We start from the raw sequence: 25,668 nt of genomic DNA, 5'->3' as shown, positions 1-25,668 counted from the left end.
AAAATAAATCAGGAGTCCTCTCTACATTGACTCAGTAAAATCAATACCCACTATTGGTGTCAGCTTTCTTGCCTTCAGTTTACCTAATTATTAAACTCTAATAATTAATGGCCTGATTAAATAAAAATGACCCTGATCTACCCTGATAATTGTTCTTTTTGGTCTGTTCCTTTACTAACTCATCTTTGATATATCTTGTTTGGAGGAGGAAAAATAATGATGTTTTTAAAGAAAAAATGATACCTTCCCATTCACTCCGTTTTCTACGACTGGAGATTTCATTGAATTAAGGACATGACTACTTCTTAAAAAGTCCTTTTTCTGCCTCTTTTCTTGATGTTTTATTTTGTCTGGCTCAGAGTATAGTCAAAATAAATCAAATTACTCCAGTGCCTCATTCTTTCAGAGCTATTCTAGGGAGTTAGGGATTTTACATGTTATACATGAAGACTTTCATTGGGTCTTGAAGCAAGAGTTCAGCAGCTTTGTATGAAGTTAGTTGAAATCTCTGACATATAAAGGTAAAACATTTTATACAGGAAGTGAAACTTAAATTGATGCTTCTACCCTCATTTTGACAAATTAGAAGATTAATGTTATATCACGTTGTACCGTGAGAATTTAAACTAAGGGTATGGAAAGGTAAAAAAAAAGAAAAAGAAAAATACACATATATACATACTTCTCCCTCGGAGGTTTGTTATCCTGAAATGTTATACACATTTTATGTTGGCAAATAATAAATGGAAGATAATTTTATCTTTCTCATTCCAAAAGGTATTGGAAAAGAAAAGTATAATTCAAAGAAAATACAGATTATTCCTGAAGCAAACATTAGTCTGATGTGACTAGTTCTAAGCAATCCATTGAGTAGGGACCACAAGCTCAATTAATTTTTTGTCATTATTAAAATTAAATGTAGCCCAAATAAATATTGTTTAGAAATGGATGAAGGAAGATCCACAGTGTCTACTTGTAGAAGCTCGTCTTTTACAATTTTATTTAATTGGAAGTTTTGGAGGAAGCCCAGGTTATATAACTGGCTTTGATACTAACATGGCCATACTTCTCTATTAATCTTCATTTCTTCATTTGTAAAGCATATTTTGATCTTGATGGCTCCTTCCAGCTTTAAAATACTAGGATTTTCTGAAAGCCTTTTCATCTCCCTAATATTTTGACTCATGCAACTTTAACTACTATGGCCTCAACTGAAACAACTATTATTTTGATATAAGAACAACAAAACTCAATTTTAGCACAGTTTATTCATCAAAGCAATATTTATAGACCCCCTATTTTGTCTTCTAGGGGATACAAAATATTACATTGTCATAGATTATAGGATCCTATACTTAGAATTAGACGTGACCTTTGAAACTATCTAGTCTCACTTCCTCACTTTACAGGTGAAATGAGGCTGAGGGATTTGAGACAAGATCACTTGCTTAATGACATGCAGTTAGTAAGTGGCAGAAGTGGAATTTGAACCCAAGTCCTCTTATTCTAAATCTAGATTTTTTTTTTCTTTTTTTGTATTACACCATACAATACTTTCTTAGATGTAGATGTCATGTTTTGTTGTTCAGTTGTTTTCAGTAATGGTTGATTCTACAAAACCCTATTTGGAGTTGGGTTTTTTTTGGTTTTGGTTTTGGTTTTTCTGGAGGGGAGATATTGTATTGTTGTTTTTTTTTTAATAAAGATATTGAGATTGTTTACCATTTCCTTCTTCAGCTCATTTTACAGATTAGGAAACAGGCAAACAGGATTAAGTGATTTAATTAGGGCGACACAGCTAGAGAGTGTCTGGAGTCAGATTTGAACTCAGGTTTTCCTAATTCCAATTCCCTAGTCATTATACTGCCCCAGATTTAGGTGTACTACATGAAAAAATCTATCCTCTCCTCTAAGTTTTCCCAAATGAAATAACTGCAGAAAATATAAATTTGATGAAACATTGCTAGTGTATGGGATGCAAGCTTATAAAATTTCATTTATAGCATTATATTTCTTAGAATTGTTTTAGTTTCTCTGACTTAAATTATTAACAATTAATGACCACTTTATGCAGTAGCTTTATAGTAAAGACATAGGTTATTTAAATTGTGTTGGTGAACCTCAAAAGGAGAGATTTCACTAGGTACCACTATGAAGGGAATACATTACAGACAGAATAAAGTGGAGTGGGGTGGAATAAGAATCTACATAAATACAGAGCTTAAAAAGACCAATCCTTAGCTTAGATACTTTAATTTAATACTAGGGTTGTTTGTTTGTTTGTTTGTTTCTCTTGACAAAATATTAGGTAAAAAAAATGAGAAAAGTGAGGAAACTTCTATATTTTTAGAATTAATTTATGTTAAAATTGTGTTTTATAAGACCCAAAGGGAAGATTTTTCACTTCTTTAAGGATCCAGATTCAGTTTATTTCAGGGGGAAAAAAGGTCATATCTTAAAGTATAACCAGCTAATTTTTTGGCAGGTATGGTAAAGTTCTGTAGGAAATACGAGAAGTACATGATAGTTCCTGCTCTCAAGAAGCTAATCTAGTTAAAGGAAGAAGACATGATCATATAGAAAGAAAATGATAATTCACAAGGGCCAAATGCATGTTACTGAAGCATTACTAGTAATGTTCAGATGAGAAAGAGGTTACCAAGGACTGGTTTGAATAAGAAAGGTTTCATGAAAGTAACAGAACTTGAGTTATTTGAATCTTGAGTGATTTGAAAATCTTGTGGGATGGGTAGACCTCATTCTTATTGGCATAGAAGAGTGGGAAAAATAGTATGAGCCAAGACAGAGTGACCAACAGGAAGGCTTTAAAGCTTGTTTTAGGAACAATAAATAGATCATTTTGAGTGAGCATAATATAGGCAGAGATGAAAAACAAAAGATAAAGTTGGCTTTCTTGACATATGGGAATATACATGTTTGTTAATGGCTCAAGCATATAATAAAAAAATTTTAAAGAAAAAAATTTAAAAAGTAAATTGGGTTAATGCTCCAAACTAGAGAATCTGGACTTGATTTTGTGGGCAATGCAAAACCAGTTAAGACTTTTAAGCTGAGGAAAAAGAAAATGAAAGGATTTTTGGATAACCTGATAGGATTATGTAGATTAAATTGGAATGGATGGAGACTGGAGTGTGGGAGAGCAATTATAGTGGCTTAAATCATTTTAAACAATTTGGCATGTATTCAAAAAGAAAAAGGCCAGAGTGTGTTACTCGGAAGGAATGTTATAGAATCATGGTTGCCACACAGAATAAGCCTATCAAGACGAAGTTTTAGTGCTTATATAATAGTTTGGTTTGGAGCAACCAAACCATTGTAAGAAAAAGAAAGAGGGAAGTTCTTTCTTAGCACAAGATCACAGGATCTATGGATTTAGGCCGGAAGGCAGTAGATTCAAGAAACTTAAGGATACTTTTCTTATTATTACAAAGATTCAAGAAACTTAAGGATACTTTTCTTATTATTACAAAGATTCAATTTTATTCATGGTAGCAATAAATTCTTGATCCAACAGAAACAACAAAAAATTAGAAGTAGGATATCAGAGAACTTTAATTTTACCTCTATTTATAATGTTTATGATCATTTAGTTTTAGGATTAGAAATTAACTAATGACATAATTTTATTTTCCTAGATAAAGATATAGCTGATACTTGTATTTTTTCTTTTTAATGATTACAGCTATAAATATTGGATTATTAAGTTTTTGGTTTCCTTTGATCCTGCTTTAGATGTGAAGCCTTCCAATATGTTGGTGAACACAAGAGGACAGGTCAAGCTGTGTGATTTTGGAGTTAGCACTCAGGTAGAACCTAGTCTTCCTTTCCTTCTTCCCTCTAATACTATTACTTTTTTTTTTTTTTTTTTTTAATTTCTCCTCCTTCCTGGAATTAAAATCACCTAGCTGCCAGACAAACAGAACCTCAAAATGCTAGCCTCACTGGGAACATGTTATTCATTTTTAATCTCTGAGTGAGTTTTCTTCATCAGAATATGATTGTTCATTGTTTAATGACAGTAAAAACTGCTGATATTGTAATTACTACTTACGAATAGCAAACTTCATTGATATGCAGCTTTGATATGAAAGCGTTTTGGCCAGACAAAAGGGAGGGCAGAGTGGGAGCTGTGTCTGGGGAGCCCAACTGGCCCACAATAAAAATTAATATTGGGAGCAACAATGGTGGTAGGCCATTACAATGTGCAGCACAAATTTTAATTAATTTCCATTTTGGGCCTCCCCTGAGAACCTCGGTGATAGTGACCCATGAGCGTGCTGTGATGTTGATTTGAATTGCAGCCACCTTTACTCTCAGCCAAACACGAAGACCAAAGAGGAGGTCAACGTTGTATTATGAGTTGTCAAAGTCTGTTATCCCTCCAGTGTATTTAGTGTTCATTTCATTCTAGTAATGCATGTGGCTTCATTCACTTCTTGAGCCATCTGACTCAAAAATGAGTGTGTTCAAATTCTACTTCAAATTGACTTTTTATATCAGGCGGGTTTGGGGTACTAAAGCTATAAGCATCCTGCTTAACAGAATTGTTTAAGGTTATCTGCTATAAACTATAATGCTGTGCTTGTTTAAAGTGGAAATAGCATTCAAAAGAAAAGAGAGATTTAATCATTTTTAATGCCTTTGTAGATAAATTTGTTCCCTTTTACATAATTTTTAGTTGATTTATGGGAATGATGATTGTAGGTTAAATGAGGAATAATTGCCCATTTTATTTCCACATTATCTTTATATTGTTCTAACAGACTGTTTTGTCTCATAGCTGGTGAATTCTATAGCCAAGACGTATGTTGGAACAAATGCTTATATGGCGGTAAGTAAACTAATGCAAAAATAACATTTAAACCAAAGTCTTTATCTTTACATACTTGGTAATATATAATAGTTGAATACATTCCACAGCTTTGTTCTTACAGATCATAAATTATAAAGTCAATCCACTCAGTCTGATTTTAAAATCTTTGTAAAAAACATTAAGGATAATGCAGGAGCTCTAAACCTATCTGGCACTGTTGACTTAACTAGATTCTGTTACATGTGGAAAAAAAATCATAAAGCATATACAGTATTGAAATATAATCTTATAGGAAAATTGAACTATGCTTATATTAGCCATTTTGCAGGATTGCTTGTCTTAATCCACATGTACTCCTAAACTGTTAGTAAGATTGGTTGTCTTCTCCAAGAATATAGGCAAGTTATTGGTGTTGCCAAAATTTACTTATGGCTATACAAATCCATAGCCCGTGGGTACAGCTCTTTCTAGAACCTGCATCACCATGTTTGGCTTGTTTTCCTCTTCTGGAGAGCATCTTTTACAATTTTTTAATATGGGATTATGTTTGTTTCAATATGGGCTTCCCTCTGTATGCTTCCAAAATGGCTTCCAGTGAATCATTCACATCTAGAACTTAGATTTGGCACAAAAAGACTTTTTATCTCTTAAATCAAAAGATGTTTATTTTGGTGAACTAGATTCTTTTCTCTTGTGCCACATGCCAGTTAAGGCACCAGAATACAGGAAAAGCAGCAACTTCTTAACTGTTAAACTTTGTTGATTTGAGAAACTAGAAGCAGCTGAGTGGTGTAGTGGATAGACCACTGGATTTGGAATCAGGAAGATCTGAGTTTAAATCCAGCCTTGGACACTTACTGGCCATGTGATCCTGAGAAAAATCATTTAACTTCTGTTTCCCTCAGTTTCTTCATTTGTAAAATGGAGACAATAATAAAACAATCTCCCAGGGTTATTATGAGAATAAAATGAAAAAATATTTGTAATGCACTTTGTAAACCCTAAAGCATTTTATAGATAGTAGCTGTAATTGTTATTAGAAAACTGATTTATTTGCCTTTTTCAGCCTCTGAAACCTTCTTGCTTTATTTTTAACAAGACTTAATTATCATTATGCTCTTACCTGTTAGGCAAATTTGGGAGACTTTAGAGGGAGGGAAGGAAGAAAGGAAGGAAAGAGGGAAGCAGCTTCAGTTTGGTGGAAGAGTTCAGAATAATGATGAGAAAAAAAAAACAACACTTCAAAATGAATCAACTTTTCAACAATGCGTCTTGTTCTTAGTCGCTTTAAATTGCTCTAATAATTAAATTGCATTATTCTTTGAATGTTCAAATCCAGATTACAGTTGTCCTTCCCAGGTGTACATTAAAGAAATTACTTTTTTCCAAAGTGTTTATGGATGAATACAATGCGTCCGTCTGTTAATTGAAAAAGCAAGGATTAAAATTATGAAACGTTAGATCCGATTGGCAATAGTAAAATTGCTTTTCTTCTTGGATGAGTGGATTCCAGTCATAAAATTTATAGTCCAAACAAAGAAAATCAAGGTAAGTAGGAAGTATAACTTGAAAGGCAAAGCCTTGATGATGAAGTAATAGTCTTTTTTTTTTTTTTTTTTAAATCAGGGTCATGGATTTAAGAAAAATAAACTTGTATCTTTAAAAGGAAAATGAACTTTATAATAGGTTTTGTTACAGTCTCCATGGTAATGGAACTTTTGTCCAGATTTGTATGTCTTTAGTCAACCAGTATTTTCTAAACACGAGTTACTCATCTAACTCTGTTAGAATGATTAGGGACATAGACATATGTGAAACAATTACAGAACAAGACATTATATACAGATACAATGAAGTTCTCCTTGATAGCGTCTCTCCCACAATTCCACGTTCAGGATGGTGGAGTGGAAAGAATGTTAGATTTGGGATTCAGGAAAATCTTGAGCTTAGCTGCCACCTCTGATACTTCTTAGATCCTTCTGGCTGACTCCCCTGATGTCTCTGAGATAGCTGGGGCATTGTAGTGATTAGATTTTCTTAGTAAAGGTTGAAGTAAATAGTTGCTAAGACCTTTTCCAGCTCAGAGTGATTCAGTAAAGGGGACAGATATAAAGTCCATTTGAATAGTGAGGTTAAGGAATTTTTTTGATGTAGAGAGCTATCATTAGTTGCTCTTGTACACTACTTGCAGAAAGGTTTGAGTCCATGAACTTGGAGTCCATGAACATACAATTTTTAAAAATATCTATTTGATAACTGTATTTCAATATAATTCACCTCTTTTATAATCCTCTGTAGTTTGTCATTTCTATATTTATAATTATGAATTGTAACATATATTAATTTATTTATGCACATAATGACATTCCTCTGAGAGGGGCCTGTGGGCTTCACCAAACTGTCAGAGAAGGCCATGAATAAACAACCCTGATTTAAAGAAAAAAGAAACTTCACTGGAGGGAAAGGATGGATATAATAAATGGATAGGGAAAGGAAAAGATGTTTGGGCAGGGCAAAGAAAATGAATGAAGGCAAGAAAACAGGATTGAGCATGGCCTGTGTGGAGCAACCTGACTTAATTAATGCTTGTTGATTTTTGACGTTTTTTTTTTTTTTTAAAAAGAGAAACTGAGGCCAAGCTTGAAAAAAGCCTTTTTCTTCTTTTCAAAGCCTTTGCTAAGTATTGTTCTTATTTGCACTTACTCCAGCAATTGCAAGATGAATTGCAAGATGAGCTGCACACTTCTGGAAAGTGCCAAATATGAAACTGAGGGCAACAAGTATGGAGTAGAACTGGTTCGTTAGACTAAGCTATCTCATGAAATTCTAAAATTTCTTGATAAGGAGAGCAAGGGTCTTGGTGGAGGATACCATAGAAGTTGAATTCTGAAGGTGGTTTTGCCACTAGCTATCTGTGAAAAAAGCATTGACTGCTAGGGCACCTTGTTCATAGTAAGGGACAGTAGGTGGTATAGTGGATAGAGTTCTGGGCCTCAAATCGGGAAAACGTGTTCAGATTTGGCCTCACTTACTGTGCAAGTCACTTGTTAGTGGAGATGACTTGGAAGAAGATTCAGTAAAGAAGACTGAGAAGAATAAATAGTAAGTCAGGGAGGAGAAGCAGGAAATTTGTCACAAAAAAGCTAGAAAGAAGAAGATTAAAAATGAGTGAAAGAGTAGGGATAATAGAGAAGGTAATCAGAAAAAATGTAATGGGATTAAAGGTGCAGTAGAAGAGCTTGCTTTGGGAATAAGGGTCATCTTTTTATACAAGACAGGAGTAAAGAAGCTATAAAATGTGGATAGTAACAGCACCTGTCTCCCTAGGTTGTTGTGAGGATCAAATAAAATAATTGTAAGGTGCTGAGCAAGGTGCCTGACACATAGTAGACATATATAAATGCTAGCTATTATTATTTCATGATATTGCTAGATCCATTACTATAGCTATAATATAGGTATTCTAAAACCTCAGTGCATCAGGACGCAAATATGAACAAGCCTCTTTGTTCTTTTTATAACTCTAGGCCAGTCTCTCAAACTCTAGTCCTCAAATTTTCTCATCTGTAAAATGAGAGTCATGGTCTGTACCAAAACATTGTAACAGCACTTTCTGAGGTAGCAAAGAACTGGAAGCAAAATGGGTGCCCATTGATTGGTGAATGGCTGAACAAGTTGTGGTATTTACATGTAATGGAATGTAATCTTGAGTGAAGGAGTGGTGAATATGAGAAATACAATGGCGGGTTACTTCCACCATCCACAAACCTCATTCTTATTCTTATACTATAGAAAGAAGCTAGGGAAAATTGTAAAATGATGCTAACTAGATCTACTAGAAATTTATACAATATAATCTGAACCAGACCCTTACAGCATCAAGGCATTCCTTTTATGGCTCTCCAATCTCCTCATTATCCCACTTAACACAGCAGCTTTTCCCCAAAAACTTTTTCATCTCTCCTTAAGCTTTCCATTGTATCCCCTACCCCTGCTGCCTTTTTTAACTGAAAAAAAAGAGCCCATTTGCCAAGATCCCACTCTTATCTTCTCTTTATCTCATGTCACTCATGTTTTCCCCCACTATTTCCTTCTTTACTCCTATCTTGTATAAAAAAGGGACCCTTCTTGTCAAAGCAAGCTCTTCTACTGCACCTTTGATCCCATTACATTTTTTCTGATTACCTTCTCTATTATCCCTGCTCTTTCACTCATTTTTAATCTCTTCCTCCTCTCCTTTCTAGGGTTTTTTTTTTTTTTTTTTTTTTTTTTTTTGTGACAAATTTCCTACTTCTCCTCCCTAACTTACTATTTATTCCTTCTCAGTCTTCTTTATTGAATCTTCTTCCAAATCATATCCACATAACTTGGGGGCCATAGTAGCCCCCAAGATTCCATCCTTGGCTCTTTTCTTTCCTTAGATGATCCCTTCAACACTCAGACATTCAATTAGCTTCTCTACACAAATGATTCTCACATCTGTTTACATAGTCCCAACTTCTCTCTTGACTTTCAGTCTCATATCACCAGATGTCCTGTTGAACATCTCAAACTGTAGGCTACTCAAAACTCAGCGAATCCAAAACAGAAGTCATTATCTTTCCTCCCAAATCCTCTTTTCTTCCAAATTTCTCACTCACATTGAGGATTCCACAATCCTGTCAGGCATCCAGGCCTGCATCTTAATTGTTGCCCTGTTACCAAGCTTGGTTGTTTCTACTTTTATAAAAATTTTCATCTATGTCCCTTTCTCTCTTCAGATGCAGTCGCCATTTGTGTGCAGGCTTTTATCACTTCATATCTGTTAAAGTGACACTGCAGGCTATTGGAATAGGCTGCTGGTTAGTCTCCCTGCCTTAAGCATCTCTTCACTACATGTCTGCCTTTTCAGTTGACAAAGTGGTCTTCCATGTTACTTCTCTACTAAGTAAATTTCACTGGCTTCCTATTTCCTTTAAGATGAAATATAAAATCCCTGTTTGGCTTTTAAAGCTCTTGATAGTCTTATCCCTACTGCTTTTCAAGTGATATACTTTACTTTTGAGATTTAGAAATGTAAACTCCTCAAGTCTTCCAAAACCAGTGTTTTTGCCATCACACCACACTGCCTTCTGAACAGCCTCATTATCTGTTCTAGTTTATTGATGGATTCTAGTTTCTTGAGTTTTCTTTTTCTTTTTTTTTTTTTTAAATGTATTATTGAATAGATGTCGGGTTTTAAAAATCATATATAAAAATGCAAAATTTTAAGTTCATCATTTCAAGATTTTTTTTTAATCCATAGGCTTTATAAATAAATTCTGTAAAAAATGTTGTTACTTGAACCTTAGTATTCAGAAAGTCAACATGAATTATTATTTTTCACTTCTTTCACCATTTAATGTGATTTCTCTTTGAGAATTTTCAATCTACATATGATGATTAACTATGATAGACTTAGCTTTTCTAAGCAATATAGTGGTCCAAGGTAATTTCAGTTGACTTGGGATGGGAATGCCATTATGCTACATATTTTTAGAACTATGGAGACTGAATGTAGATTGAAGCATAATATTTTCACCAATTTTGTTTGTTGCTTTGTTTTTTCTTTCTCATAGTTTTTTCCCTTTTGTTCTGATTTTTCTTTCACAAATGACTAAGGAAATGTGTTTAAAGGGATTGTACATGTATCACCTATATCATATTGCTTTCTATCTGAGAAAAGAGAGAAGTAAAGGAGAAAAAATTGGAATTCAAAATCTTACAAAAATGAATGTTGAAATTGAAAAAATGAAATACTTATTGAGGAAAAAAATATTTTTCAGTCTATCAATGAAGAACAACAATATTACATGCTCCAAATCAATTGGTGGTGTCTATTCAGAGCTTGAGAACTTGAAAACAAAACTCAAAAATGATATGTTTTAGAAAAATGCCAATTTAAAATACCTGCAGGTACATTACATATTTTATAAGATAAGTTGTTTGACCCCTTAGCATAGGCTCTCTTTATTGTTTTTCTCTTTGTTATAGAATTCAACTAATTCACTTTGGTGACCTGTGCTTTTGGCATGTAGATACTGGAATTTCCTCTCACAAATCCTAGTCAGTTTTGGAATGATTTCACTAAATGAGCTTCTTGGACTGAATATAGATGCGCTGAGCCACAGGGCACAGTTTTTGGGTTCTTTTTCCTCTTAGTTGGAAAAGGAAGTGCTTTCTTTCATTACTGAAATTTTGAGTTCTACATCATTCAATTCTTCATAACTACCCTCCTGACCTACACTTTTTTTTTTAAATCATGACTTATTGTTCTTATGAAGAATGTACTAGGATTCCTAGTACAAACAGCATTTCTTTTTTTTTTTTTTAAGTGTACTTAAAACTCAGATTTTTTTTTTTTACTTATTTTGAGAATTTTTTTCCCCCCTGTTAACTTGCTTTCTGCATTGGTGACAGCTGTCATATCAGAGGAGCCACATACCAGCTTCAGCATTTTAACTGCAAAATGTCCATTATAGTTCATCATGAGTAATACAGAGTCTGGTGGGGTTTTTGGCAGACCACTTTAGTTTCAAGTATGACATCAGCTCAAAACTGCTGCTCAAGGCCATATAGGCCTGGCATTATAAATCCAGAATGAATTTAGACTCTCCCTTATGCATTGAATCTGTTTCAGTGGCTTTGGGAGCATTTGCCAAATTCTTTCTACCATATGAATTCTTCAGGGTAGCCACACAGAGCTTGCTACCTGAACTTGCCGTACGTTACTGCCCAACCTCTGCATCACAATAGTAATCTTGTTTCATCTGCTTATTGAAAGGATAATTTCTGCAATGTGAGGTTGTCAGAATCCTCTCCACAAGGAGTTCTCTGTATCTACCACCTGATATCTGTGGTTGAATTATTAGCTTACCCTCTTGCTTTTCCTTTTTAAATTTATATTTCTATGCTTAATTTTCATTGTGCAATTCAGTTTTCTCTTTGGCTTGTTGTCTAATGAGAAAATTTAATGAATGTACTCAATCTCATTGTCATGCCTAACAAAATCTTATGGACATGGGTTGCAGAATTCATTTTGCCACCTTCTGTATAAGTGGCCGTATCTTTCTTGACCATAATCTTGATTTTAAAAAGAAAGAAAATAGGAAAGGAAAAAGGGAGAGGGACTTGTTTCATTAAACTAGAGCCCTTCTGTGCTTCAGCAATTTCTGAGTAATTTTATGTGAAATTCATACTTATTGGTTATCTTTATCTTTTTGTTTGATGATTTTATTGACTTACTGATTTTAAACCTTATTGCTGTCTCATTTCTTCTAAACCATACTTTTTCCTCATTGTATTTTTCCTTGTAACAAAACTAAGAGTTATAGCAACATCTGACAGCATATATTGCATTACTTTCTACCTTTGCTCTTCTTCTTTGTTAAAAGGAAGAAGCTGTGTTTCTGAGTAAGTTCTCCAGGATCATCTGTTATGATAAACACTGAAAGAGTTTTTACTCTGATGAAAATGTATAATTTAATAGACATTGAGCAATCTAAAGACCTGATTAGGCCTGATCATTTGGCTATAAATATTTGTTGAATTTGTAAATAAGCAATTGTGTCTTTTTTTTGTTCCATAGCTGCTGCTTAGTCTTTCTATAATGTAAATTAGACCCTAATACCCCACCTTCAGTCAATTCAAACCTGGGCTTGAAATGACTAATTCTATAATGAACAGATACTGACATACATTGAATGAGTCTGAGAGAGAATGTGTTTGCTTTGGTATGAGGACAGAATTTGAAAGTTTACAGTTATAAAAAATGGAAGTAAAATGCTAAACTGGTAAGTGTTCAGATGATTATATTCACTAGCACCCCAGAAATTGTCCCATAATACCTCTTACTCTGTTTCTGCTCTGGTGAGTGATTTTATCTTGATTGATAGTATATTAGTTTATAAATTTTTTTTAAAAAGGTTATCTAGTCACTAATCGGGTTAGAGGACTCTGCTGATTTCACAGGAAATAGGATCCAGAGGACAGAATGGGTAGAAGCACTGGAAACATAGAAATAGATATATGTGAGAAGTACTTGATCTGTGTCTTTTTCCCCATGGGATGATGCAGCAATATAAAGGGGAAAATACCTAATTTTTTTTGTTACATTTAAATCTTTATTAATTTAGGCCTTGTTATTGACACTAAACAGATTCTAAACATTTATCATGAAATGAATTCAAAGGATTGTGTGAATAATGGAGAGTGGGGGACTTTTGTGGTATTTTTCCAGAACATTAGCCCGCCACCATTCCACCTTGGTTTATCTCTTCTCTGCACATCCCATCCCACAGAACCTCATTCACAAAATGTTCGTATTAAGAGGACTGAAGGATATTGTAGATTCAAAGGCTTGACTTTATTCCTAGCTATCTAGGCACATTTTTATTACTCATCTTGAATTAAGGAGTAACAGCCCCAAATGCAGTGTATAAGCACCACAGCTATGAACATCTAAGAAAACTCTCAAGCTATTGGCCCTTCTAGCACAATAAAGAAACTGCAATGTTTTGTGGATTGAATTTCCAATTCCTACACATTCCTTCATGTTATAATCTGCCTCAGTACCTAATTACTTTAATTTCTTGTTTATCTGTTTTAAATTTGTTGGGTTTTGTTTCATTTTGTTTTTTCTTTAAGCATTTTGGCTGGGCTTAGGACTTTTTTTTTTGTTTGTTTCCTTGTAGCCTGAAAGAATTTCAGGGGAGCAATATGGAATCCATTCAGATGTTTGGAGTTTAGGAATCTCTTTCATGGAGGTAAGCTGAAAAAAGTAGTTAGTCTGTGCATATCTGTACTTAGCTGTTATGCCAATAGGGAGAGACTTTAAAAAAATTAAAACTAAGAGATTTTGTTATGCTAAATATGTATGCTTATATGTACATATATTTTGATCTATGTACATGAAGTGTGATTACAAAATATAAAATAGAACTGCTTTTCATTTATATTTATAAATTGACTCAGAAGGCAGTTAGAAAAGTAAAGTTCCAAAAAATATTTTGACATTAGCTGCATCAGTGGAACAGATTTTTATTTCCTAAGATGGTTACTTTAAAGGACTTTAAACAACTCCTTATATATGAGTTTTGATATATTTACTGAAATAAAATCATTTCTTACTTTATAGTTGTGTACATACTTGTGTATGTGTGTTATGTGCTGATAATGTAATAAGGTCTTAATTATTTTTAACAAGGGTTTTCAGAATCTTTAAACTTTTCAGCTGTATTTAGAATGGACTTAATCATAGTAGGTCAATTATAATCCCACTGGAACTTTACATTGCTCTTCCTATAGAGTGACCTTTGAATCCCTTCAGATTTATGTTGAAAATACTCTGATCCAGTCTGGTTAACTATCAATAGAACATTTCATTCTGAATACTCACAAGTGCTTCAAAAATAAGTTTTTAAATTCAGATTGATTCAAAAAACAAGGATTTCTTAAAAGACAGAAATAGACAGATCTTTTTTAACAGAATTTATTAAACTATGTTCTCATATGCCATTTCATATAAGGAGAGTGGGGGAAAAAGTGGACTGTGAATACATCTTAACAATGGACAAACACCCAGAGTTCAGTTTTTCATTCCAGCAGTTGTTAAAGGTTATTGGTAAATGATCTTGTTTCTGGAACAGAAGAATAACTGACATTTTGTATTTTTAGGAACCGTATCTTACCTTTCTACTTTTTAAAATAATTATCCTTTTCATTTTTCCATATTTATTATCAAGTATATAATTAAATTTCTATTTGTTATATACAGTAAGTGAAATAGCCCATTTTTGTCCTCCCTTAACTTACATTGTACAACTATTAAGTTTTCTAGTACTCACAAGAAAGTGTTGTATTTAACTGCTTAGGTACCAGTAAAAAAAAAAAATTCAGAGGAATTATCATAGTGTTTTAAGAGTTTATAATAAATAAATTAATTATTTACAATGAATATGAAGTTTGCTTTGGTTATATTTTGGGTTTTGTTGATCTATAAATCTAAAGCCGATAAAGATTTGCTCCATTTATTGTCTGTTATATATATCCCAATTTCATCTGTAAATGGTTTTGGGAAGATATGGCTTAGCTGGATCTTAAGCCAGACTTTCTGCATAATTATTTTCCCCTATATCATTCTATTCTGTTGTATCAGGTGATATTATTTATAATCTTCTGTTGTTCTCCTTTGTTAACACTTTGAAAATAAGCTTATATGCCAGTATTGTCCCTTTGGCTGCCATATTTTTCTTTTTGACAAGGAAATATAATGATTTCTGTGCTATTTTGGCTTCCTCATTATCCATTTCCCACTTGTGTGTATGTATGTGTATGCAGGGGGTCGGGAGGGGGGAGAGGGTGCATAGGGGGAAGGGAAAAAACTTGTTTGAATAGACCACCCAGTGGTACTCAAAATGTAAATTCTTGTCCAGCAACCATTGAGCTGTTGTAATTGGATGTGGTATAAATGTCTACTTCACCAGTAATTTACCGTTTCTTGTACATTAAGATAAAATCAGTTTAATTTTTTGGTATTTTCTATGTCCAGTGCCTTTCAAATTTCTTCTTGAAAAAAAGTCTTCATGGCTCTTTTTAATTCTAAAACAATATTTTCCAGCAGATTTTTCATTTCTACTCCACCATCTTTGTTTTAAAGTCACTAAACATTAATCTATATGTTAACTTGGTTTTAAGGATCTTGCCAAGTTTTTTGTAGAATTGCTCCATCTTTTTAGCCTCTGCGATGTAAGTTGCAGATATTTCTGCTCATGCTTATCATGATCATTGCAAGACAAGGTTATTAGGAGGAAGATCATGTTTTTAGGTCCATGATGGAACAAATTTCACCAATCATTTTATTTGCTTCTCCAAGCAGAACCCAAGAGCTATCCTTTCACTTATCTCTAACTTTCTTATGTCTTCTGATAGTGAGAATATCAATACTGATACAAATACTTCCTTCAGCAAAAGGGCAGTTCATTGATATTGAAAAAAATCTCACATTTAAAGTACTAAAAACAAAATTAATGTTTATATTATATTTTTAAATTGATTAGTTCTTCCCCCCCCCCCTTCCAGGCAATTGGGGTTAAGTGACTTGCCCAAGGTCTCACAGCTAGGAAGTGTTAAGTGTCTGAGACCAGATTTGAACTCAGGTCCTCCTGAATTCAGGGCTGGTGCTCTATCCACTGCGCCACCTAGCTGCCATTAATTAAATTAAATTTAATTATTAATTAATTGTTTAATCAATAAGTATTTTTTATACTCTTTTCTGAAATTCTTGGTTATCACTGCAGTAGCACAAAACTGAAGATCATTCTGTGGTAGAGTTTTGTTTTTTATTTGGGAGAGATGGAGTTACTTCCTGCACTCCATGGCTTCATAGTTTATGTCCTAGCAGCCAACTTCATGGTGATGAGTCTCTCCATAGTTATTGAAAATGGTTTTCAGTTGTCAGGTAAAGCGTAATGCCTAACTATCTCAAGATTATATTCCATCTATTCTAAATGTTTCTTTTATATATGTGTGTGTGTGTGTATATATATATGTTTTATATACACACATACCTATTTATTTACATGTTACTTCTTCATTAGAATGTAAGCTTCTTGAAGTCAGGGGCTGTTTTTGCCTTTTAAAAAAAATAGTACGTGCTATATAAATGGCATTTAATTATTGTTAAAAACAGAAAACCACTTTTATATGACTTGCTTTTGCCTTTCTGCCCAATATTTAGTACAATACCAGGTACATGACAAATCTTTTTTTTTTTTTTTTTTGCTAAGGCAGTTGGGGTTAAGGGACTTGCCCAGGGTCACACAGCTAGGAAGTATTAAGTGACATGATAAATTTTTTTTTTTTTTAAATTATCATTATAGCTTTTTATTTACAAAATATTTACATGGGTAATTTTTCAGCATCAACCTTGCAAAACCTTCTGTTCCAACTTTTCCCCTCCTTCCCCTCACCCCCTCCCTCAGATGGTAGGTAGACCAATACATGTTAAATATGTTAAAGTATATGTTAATTACAGTATATGTATGTATGTCCATACAGTTGTTTTGTCACACAAGAAAAATGGGACTTAGAAATAAGGTAAAATTAACCTGAGAAGGAAATAAAAAATGCAGGCGGACAAAAACTGAGGGATTGGAAATGCTATGTTGGGGTTCACGCTCCTTTCCCAGACTTCTTTCAATGGGTGCAGCTGGTTCTCTTCCTTATTAAACAAATGGGACTGATTAGATTTATCTCATTGTTAAAGAGAGCCAAGCCCACTTGATAAATCTTAATAAGTATTTGTTGACTGATGTAGGAAGATCAAGGGATAACTCTAGTGTAGCATTAGAGTGCCTAAAATATTAGTAGAATATAAAGAAACTATTGAAGAATAAATAAAAGCTCATCTCCACTTGTTCAGGAAAATTTTCATAGAGGAAGTGGAGGCAAGATATTGTATGACCCTTGGAATAAAAGAGAAAAAACATTAATTTTTGAGAATAGGTGAGACTCAAAGCATAGAGAATGACATGAAAGAAAATGCAAGTCTGAATATAAAAGAAATGAGAAAAACCACATTATATTCAAGAAAAGCAAAAAGTAACAATAAAATGGTGGGGGAAGAGAGAATATCTATATGTGAGAAACTTAGTTTCAATGCAGAGGGGGGAAAATGTATGACATGGAAAGATAGAAAAAAACATACAGAATGTATTATTTAAGATTGAAAGAGATCTTAGAGATCAAATAATCTAGTCTACCTCTCCTAATTTTACAAATATGAAAACTAAGACCTGGGTAGCTAGGTGGTGCAGTGATAAAGCACCAGCCCTGAAGTCAGAAGGACCTGAGTTCAAATCTGGCCTCAGGCACTTAATAATTATCACTTTAAAATGTTTATTAAACAAGTATGTATCTTCATGATGTTGTCCTACAGTACAATGCACTTCTCTCTAGCTTGTCATTAAGGATACGCATGTTACTATAGAAAGATAAGTAAAGGAAGAGAGACCAAATACATCATCAAAACTCAATATGCATTTAAACAATAAATAACAGGGTAGAATAACAAGCATCTAATTTGAGAGTAGATAATGTCATTGAATCCTTAAGTAAGAAAGTTTGAGTTTTCATAAAGAGGGCATGTAATAAAGAATTCATAGGCACAGAATGATTCTGAAGGAACAAGATATATGAGAGGATCATTTAAAGTAAGAGTTCTTAACCTGGGGTTTTCAAGTTTGTTTGTTTTTTAACATTTTGATAACTATATTTTAATATAGTTTCCTTTATAATTCTAAATATTTTATTTTATGCATTTAAAAATATTATTCAACAAAGAGGTCCATAGGTTTCACCAATCTTCCAGAGGGATTCATGCAAGGGTATGCTAGAACCAGCTCACGCTTGCTTTCATGAGCCAATTGTTAATTTTTCAGCTTGTGCAGTTAGATGTTAGAAATTGGCAAATGCTACAAATCGTGATTTTTTGTTGTTGTTGTTGTTGCTGTTTTACCTTAAGAAAGTGATAGATAACTCTAGCATATTTGACATGAATTGGTCAACCTATCATTTGGTGGGGGGGAGGGGGAAAAATTGGAACAAGGGGTTTGGCAATTTTCAATGTTGTAAAATTACCCATGCAGATATTTGGTAAATAAAAATTATTAATTAAAAAAAGTGATATATAAAATGTTAATAATTTATATTAAACTTAAAAGTGTGAGATGTTTTGGAGAGCCAATTATTAAACATTTACCATTTGCCCCAGAGTCCATGACAAAAAAAAAAAAAAAATGCCTAAGGATCCTGATTTAAAATAATGAAAAAATTTTGTATTCAAGAAAAAGAGCTGAAGAACAAATCTCTTCATTTCTGTCTGATCTAAATTAAGGTTCCCAGAAAATAAAGTGAGATTTTTATGTATTTGTGGTTAGCATTCTAAAGTACATTGTTTAAATTACCTCTTGAAACATCACGTGCTTGAAGAAAGAGGTAACAATCTTAGATATTTCGTTCTGACTGATATGTGGCCTCCTATTTGTAGTGAAGGAAGAAAGCCAAGCAGTTGATGGTTGGTCTCCCTCAGAAGTCCAGGGGGACATGAAGTGTCAGAATCTGCAAAAACATCTGAAGTGTATCAATCAAAAATAAATTCTACATTCTCCTTGTGTAGCCACTCCTCTCAGAGTATTTCTAAGCAGCCTTATTTGTTTTCCCAAGATAACTGTGATTTAAAAAAGAAGGAAATAATCTCATTTTTGAAATTAGGCAACTGAGGCAAAGCAAAAATATAATAATCAAGGCCACTTGTGGAGGGCAAACATCTGAGTAGAGTACTCTCTGCACAGATTCTCTATCCGCTCTATGACGCTCTTTGGTATAAGAACCAAAGGATAGCCTTCCTTCCTGAGACTCTTCCTTAAGCCATCTTTCCCAGTGGCAGATGGGATAATAAGATAATATCATGCTTTCTTAAGATGTGGCCTTTAAAAATCAGCAAAGAGATGCATCTGGATCTTAAGTTTGTACAATCCTAATAATATACTATATTATACCACAACAAAAACTTTCTCTTTTTCCCATCTGACAAAGATAATAGCTTTATTTCATAAGGAGAAAATGAGATCCTCCTTTTGGGTCACAACAATTGTTAAGGTTTAAAAAATGGAAAAGAGAGTGCTCCTCCCATATTGCTTCTTTTAGGTTATTTGATTCTAATCGGTTTTTTTTTTTTTGTTTGTTTGTTTGTTTGTTTTTCCTGTAGGGAATTTTCCTTTGTATTTCCCTATATACTCTATTTACATATAAGACTGATGCAATCTTGAATTCCCCTTTTAGTTGTGAGAAGACCAATTCAATTATAGCATGTAATATTATGATCTCTTAAGTCCCTGGACAAAAATAAGTTGTGTTATGTGGTACAGACACAAAATCTCAGTACTAGAGTTTAACAAGAGATTTAAGTAGAATTATAATGCAAAACTCATGAACTAGGACAAACTGGAAGGATTAATCCTGCCCCAGGATATTCGTGTGCATCTCTTGGAAAATCAATGCATATGTGAATCAGTTCAGTTGAGGATTTCATAGGATATACAGTTTTGTGGTTCATATACTTGACTTCAAGATTGAACTTTAAAATGTAAATATGTTTAATACATAACTAGGCTGGTTTTAGTCAAATGAAAATTTGTTTTTATTTGGTTTAGTTTGTGTTTTATAATTGCTTATTTTGTATTTGATATCTTTACTGGACCTGTTTTTGGCACCTAAAAGATTTTGGTTCACAATTACTTCAATTCATAGGCAGTTCAGCACTTACATGTCACCTTTAAATCTCTAGAGAAAGTGGGTCACTATTGGTTATCACTCATCAGTCACTGCATATTATTGTTGATGGTAGGAGTAGATGAGTAAAAAAATCAAGTACACATATGGTACTACCTGAAAAGTCGAAATTAGAAAAATACGTAATGATTTTTTAGGATATTTTAATTTGTTTTTTTTTTTTAAATCTGTTGGTTTTAGCCAAACCTTCTAGAAATAGTAGATGAAGAAAGGGATCTTACCAGTTTTTCTTAACAAGTGAAATATATTTCCTTTTTAAAAGCAACTAATATTTGCTCTCTAAATACAATCTCTATTTGTATTTAAAAAGACAAAAACACAGTCCACATTATGAACACTCAACCAACTTGTCTTACTTACATTTACCATGCTTCAAACCAACTACATATTTATGCTTTAAAAAAGCATTTCATTCCTTAATATATTCTTATTCTTACTGAACATGTCCTTAAAGTTTATTTTATTTACTTATTTTTGTTTAGAATTCTATATGAAAGGTTTTGTTGATTGTTAAGTTGACTGTAGAAAATCCTGGCAGGCATTTACACTGTAGCTGATACCAGGCAAACATTTTAGTGCATGTATTTTGCTCTTTTCACTCAAGTGTGCTCTCCCCCTTTGTTTTTCTTCTACTTTATGCTGTCTCCTGAGCCAGGCTCACAGAACAATTTGGCTCCATGTGCTTTGTTAATTGGTATGTCATCTGATCCTTTGAGACCTCTCTTCAACGTGATCACTGTTTTATTGAAGTGGCTTGAGTGATGTGTTAAATGATGAAAGCAAGGACAGCGGTTTAGAAAAAATGTCTCAAGATAGGTGAAGAAGATATTCAGGGCGCCATACAAGGTCATGGTCATTAAAGTAACACCATCAATTGATGTGGGGATAGGTGGTATTTCTAGGTTATATTCTACTGGCAAAGAGTAGAGCTAACGTTTATTCCAGAGTTTTATACTTCTCCTTACTGGGTTTAAAAAGAAAAATCTAAGGAGCTCAGCCTTTATATTCCTATATCTGTACATTTATCCATTTACTCTTAATTACTTCCAAAGTACCTACTTATCACCTAAGTAATATACGTGCCTTTTCAATATTTTATAACTGTCAAATGTATGTTTTGAGTATGATCATGTATTTTCTAGACTTGCAATTTTCTCTATAGGAATGCAGGAAATTTCAATTCATGATTAGAAAATTAAAGAATGTCATTCTCAAAAGTTTTAATTTGGTTTAACTTTTTTTAACTCATTTTGGCCAGACCCCCCAAGAGACTGATCACTAATAGATGAAGAAAATGTTTCTGAGTTATAAGAAACATAGGCATTGTATATTTTAATGGCAAGTATTTCATCCAACCTCATAGCATTTACAGAACCTTGATAAATTTGGAAATTTTTAGTTCCTAAACTATTTTGACTTCTTCGTAAGACATTTCTATTTTCATTTCAATGTCTTTTTGAGTTTCAGAATAAAATTGGCTTCACATGTTTCCCTTGTTGAAACTGTGAGTTATATGCCAATCTTCATTCTGAAGCTCAGATTTTCAGAACATATCTCTTTGCCGTAATATTTATTTGATGCCAAAACCTGATTTACAGTATGATAGTCATTCTGTGTTTCCATTTTTTTCTTGTAAGAGTAGGAAAAATATACCTATATGTTACTTATCTGGAGATTTTTCTTCCTTTTTCCCCTCTCCCCCTTAGTATTTCTATATTATGGAACTACTTCACTTTTTAAAGTAATATTTTAGATGGCTTTCAACCAGAATGTGAGTTTTTGTTGGGAAAATGGAAAACAACAAATATACATAGATAGCAGTATTTTTTCTAAGTAGATTTTAGCATGAGAAATGAGCAATCTGATGAAATAACTGCATTCTTGGGAAATTTTAAGAACCAACTCTGTTGACTTGTTTGCAATCATGCTAAAACAAATAAATTAATGTCAGAGGAGACTCATTTAAAAAAGTTACTAGATGCTTCTCAGTACTAATAGGTGCATAGGACACAGTGAATTAGAAGAAATAAAAATTGAAGTATTTAAGAAATACTATATAGTTTAGGTCCTCCAGCACAGTTTTTTGTCTAGTTTTGTTCCATATTTTTCTAAGAATTTAGGCATATAATCCCAATATCACTAAGCTCCACCTTGATGGTATTGACTCTGTTATCCATTAATTTATCTAGACATAACTACTTTCTGATATATCTAGAAAAAAAAAATTAATGGTGAAGTGTAAGTAGCTAACAGATTACTTTGCCTATCTTGAAATGTATCAAGGATTTGTGATTTCATCAGTAAAGACAATGATTCTACCTATGTAGATGAGCACAGTTTTTGCCTTTAATAAATGTTTTCATGAGTTTGCTATGAGCAGAAACATGCAGCTTCCCATGGCTCTTTTGATAATTTGTCTCTTCATACTAGTTTGGCTGCTCCTTGTACAACACATATAAAGTGTCTCAAAAAGTTTTGATACAGTTTTAAGCTATTTAAATTATTAAAGTTTTAAGTTACACCAAGGCTTTTGGGACATCCTTTGTAGTTTGTTCCTAAGTCTGTTTTTGAATATTTGCCAGTGTAGTAAGAACTGGAAGAGCTGCTACTCCGCTAGCATTGCATTCAAGAAGCTAGGGTCCATTCTGAATTCCTGATGAGGTTTTAGAATAGGAATTTAGTGAAAGAGGACCTCTGAAATATTATTGTAAAATATTTATTGAGTTTATTTTATTGAGTACCTAGCCCTAAACTAAATACTTGGAAATTTAACAATATTTAAATGTGGTCCCCAATTCTGAATAGTTTATATCTAATAAAGTATATAACCATATTCTGCGTGCCCTAGAAATCATAAATATCAAGTGGCATAGCATCTCTGTTTTTACCTGGTAAATTAGAACATTCAGCTTTGATTATGAGATATGCCTTTTTTGGACCATTGTACAAAAAAGAGAAAGATTTTAAGTCTAATAAAAGTAGTTGATAACTAATAATTTTTGGATGTCTTGTGATAATAAGAATAGATAATCTTTAGTCCATTGCAATCAACTTTTCAGTATCATAAAAGCTATTCCCAAAGTTGGCACTGGTTGACCACGCTGCACACACTCAGTGCAGGTATTAAACATTTAAATTGGTATTGAAGAGACTTCCTATTCTTCCCTGGGTGAACTCTATTAAGGATTAAATATGGAAATTGGATCTGATTTCCTCTCTGTGTCTTATGTGCTAGTGCAGCCAATGAAGAAACTAACTTGCTAATCCTTGTCCAGAGGAAACCAGTGATAGATAAAGAGTAGGTGCATCCAAAAGCATGAGAAATGTCAAAACAAATTCCAAGATTTAGAACTATGTGGTCCTCTGACCTTTTGGCTAAAATATTATTGTACAAAAAAGCATAGAATAGCATCTGCTGCCCATCCTCTCTAATCCCTGATTCCATAATGAGCTTCTAACTATGTTTTAGCCAATTTTCCTTCAGTGACTATTTGGGGAGTTTGTTTGTTTCTCCAAAACTATTACAACTTCTTATATAATGAGGTTAACATTTACTAGTGATAGATACCCTAGGATGTTTTGTGGTGGATCAGTCATTTTCAGTCATGTCTGATTCTTTGGGATCCCATATATGGTTTTCTTGGCAAAGGTAATAGAGAAGTTTGCCATTTCCTTCTCCAGCTCTTTTTATAAATGAAGAAATTGAGGCAAATAGAGATAAGTGACTTGCCCAGAATTACACAGCTAGTAAATTTCTATAGTCAAATTTGAATTCAATGAAGTCAAGATGAGTCAAGAAAAGTATCAAAGTAGAGATTAATATCTATCAGGAATGCTGTAGAAAGATTTTTTTTCCCAACCTCCAGTGACTTCTAATATATTTTCCAAATCTAGAATTCCATGATTCTGTGATATTTCTTCAGCTAACATTGTGTGACATCTCTAGAAACTTTATTTACTTTTGGCTAGGACTGCATGAACAGTACCAATAGTTAAATTAGTTGGTCTTTTAAAGACTATGAACAAAAATCCTATTTGTACACAGATTCTGTATGTCATTTGCTAGCACAAAATCATTTTAACAAATGGTATTACAGTATGCAACATGGTACTTTGTAAGTACTAAAGCATTTATATATCTACAAATGCTTTTAATCTTTATGATAACCCTCTGAATTTTCCCACAGTATTCCTGACAGATGAGCACTAATCTCAGCTTTGGTATTTCTTATAATGGAGAGCAACTAGGTGGTACCATAGTGCACAGAGCACTGGGGCCTGGAGTCAGGAAGATTGATTATTCCTTCTCTTGAGTTCAAACGTGGCTTCAGACTCTGGGCAAGTCACTTTACCCTGTTTGCCTCAGTTTCCTCATCTGTAAAATGAGCTGGAGAAGAAAATGACAAGCCACTCTGGTATCTTTACCAAGAAAACTCCAAATGGGGTCACAAAGAGGTAGGCATGACAAACAGCTGAACAACAACATGTGGGATAGGGCTGGTGTTATCATCTCCATCTGACATAAGCAATAATTCAGGTAGATTATATTATAACTTGCCCATCAATAAAACTTATTGAAAAGCAAATTCTTGCCCAAGGTCACCAGAAAAGTGAATAGTTAGAACCTAGCTAGCTGTCTTGACTCCTACTCCAGTGCTTTTTTCACTGTATCATAGAGGAGAGCAAAGAAATAAGAGGGAAGGGGAAGATGTTAGTACTATCTCAAATGAGATGGTATTCATAAGGCACTTTGCAGATCTTAAAGCTCTAAGTATAAGTTTAATTGTAAACAGACAAAAACAGCTAGCATGTTTTGTAAAATCTGTATGTTATCTGTTTAAAGGGATTATAGAAGGTAGCTTTGTTTTCTAATTTACAAATAAAAGCAATATGTTTGTAGTAGATAGGTGCACATCAGCAAAAGAGACTTCCCGATTTCTGCCATTTGTAGCAATTTATCAGGAGCCTTCCCCTGATCTATAGCTTGTTTGTGTTTGTCATGTTCCAACTTACCAAAAGTAAAGATGGATTGCACGAATGCTGGAAAACAGCAGACAGTGCATTGTGTTCCTAGCACTAGGCAGAAAAAGGTATTGACTTTGAAATATCTACAGATCATCAGAACCATGTAGACTAGGATACATTTGGAAGGCTCATTGTTACAAGACTCAATAAATAGAAGAGTTGAGAAAAAGAAGATGCCTATCCCAGACATATGCATCCAGAGTTTCCTATCGTGATAATAACTGTGAACTTCTGGAAGGCAAAGGTAAACATTAAGTAAATATACTAAAAGTATTCTTTCACTCTTAAAGACTTCAAGTATTTTTTTAAATTACACAGATTTTAGTGCTTTGGGGAGTAATACAAATTTGACCTTTTCTTCTTGTCATAGCTTAACCATATTTAAACTGAGAAAATTCAATGCTGTTTTTAAAAAAAAAAACTACCCATTTAAACAATGA

At 33.4% G+C, this 25,668-nt stretch overlaps 1 protein-coding gene across 5 annotated transcripts in view; it reads left to right on the top strand.

The window, feature by feature from the left end:
* MAP2K5 (mitogen-activated protein kinase kinase 5) overlaps positions 1–25,668 on the top strand; it is a 305,505-nt gene that overhangs the window by 190,001 nt on the left and 89,836 nt on the right. For all 5 annotated transcript variants that reach the window (XR_012486952.1, XR_012486953.1, XR_012486954.1 and 2 more), the window contains exons 14-16: positions 3,754–3,827; positions 4,802–4,852; positions 13,546–13,617. Coding sequence is in view for 2 of the 5 variants with exons in the window: in XM_074294728.1 (XP_074150829.1) it covers positions 3,754–3,827; positions 4,802–4,852; positions 13,546–13,617 (197 nt within the window). In the remaining 3 variants the exon portion in view is untranslated. The remainder of the gene's footprint in view (positions 1–3,753; positions 3,828–4,801; positions 4,853–13,545; positions 13,618–25,668) is intronic.

This window comes from Sminthopsis crassicaudata, chromosome 2, assembly GCF_048593235.1.
Source record: "Sminthopsis crassicaudata isolate SCR6 chromosome 2, ASM4859323v1, whole genome shotgun sequence".
Taxonomy (NCBI): Eukaryota; Metazoa; Chordata; class Mammalia; order Dasyuromorphia; family Dasyuridae; genus Sminthopsis; species Sminthopsis crassicaudata.
The sequence above is the reverse complement of the archived record's forward strand: the minus strand, read 5'-3'. Positions and strand labels throughout refer to the sequence as shown.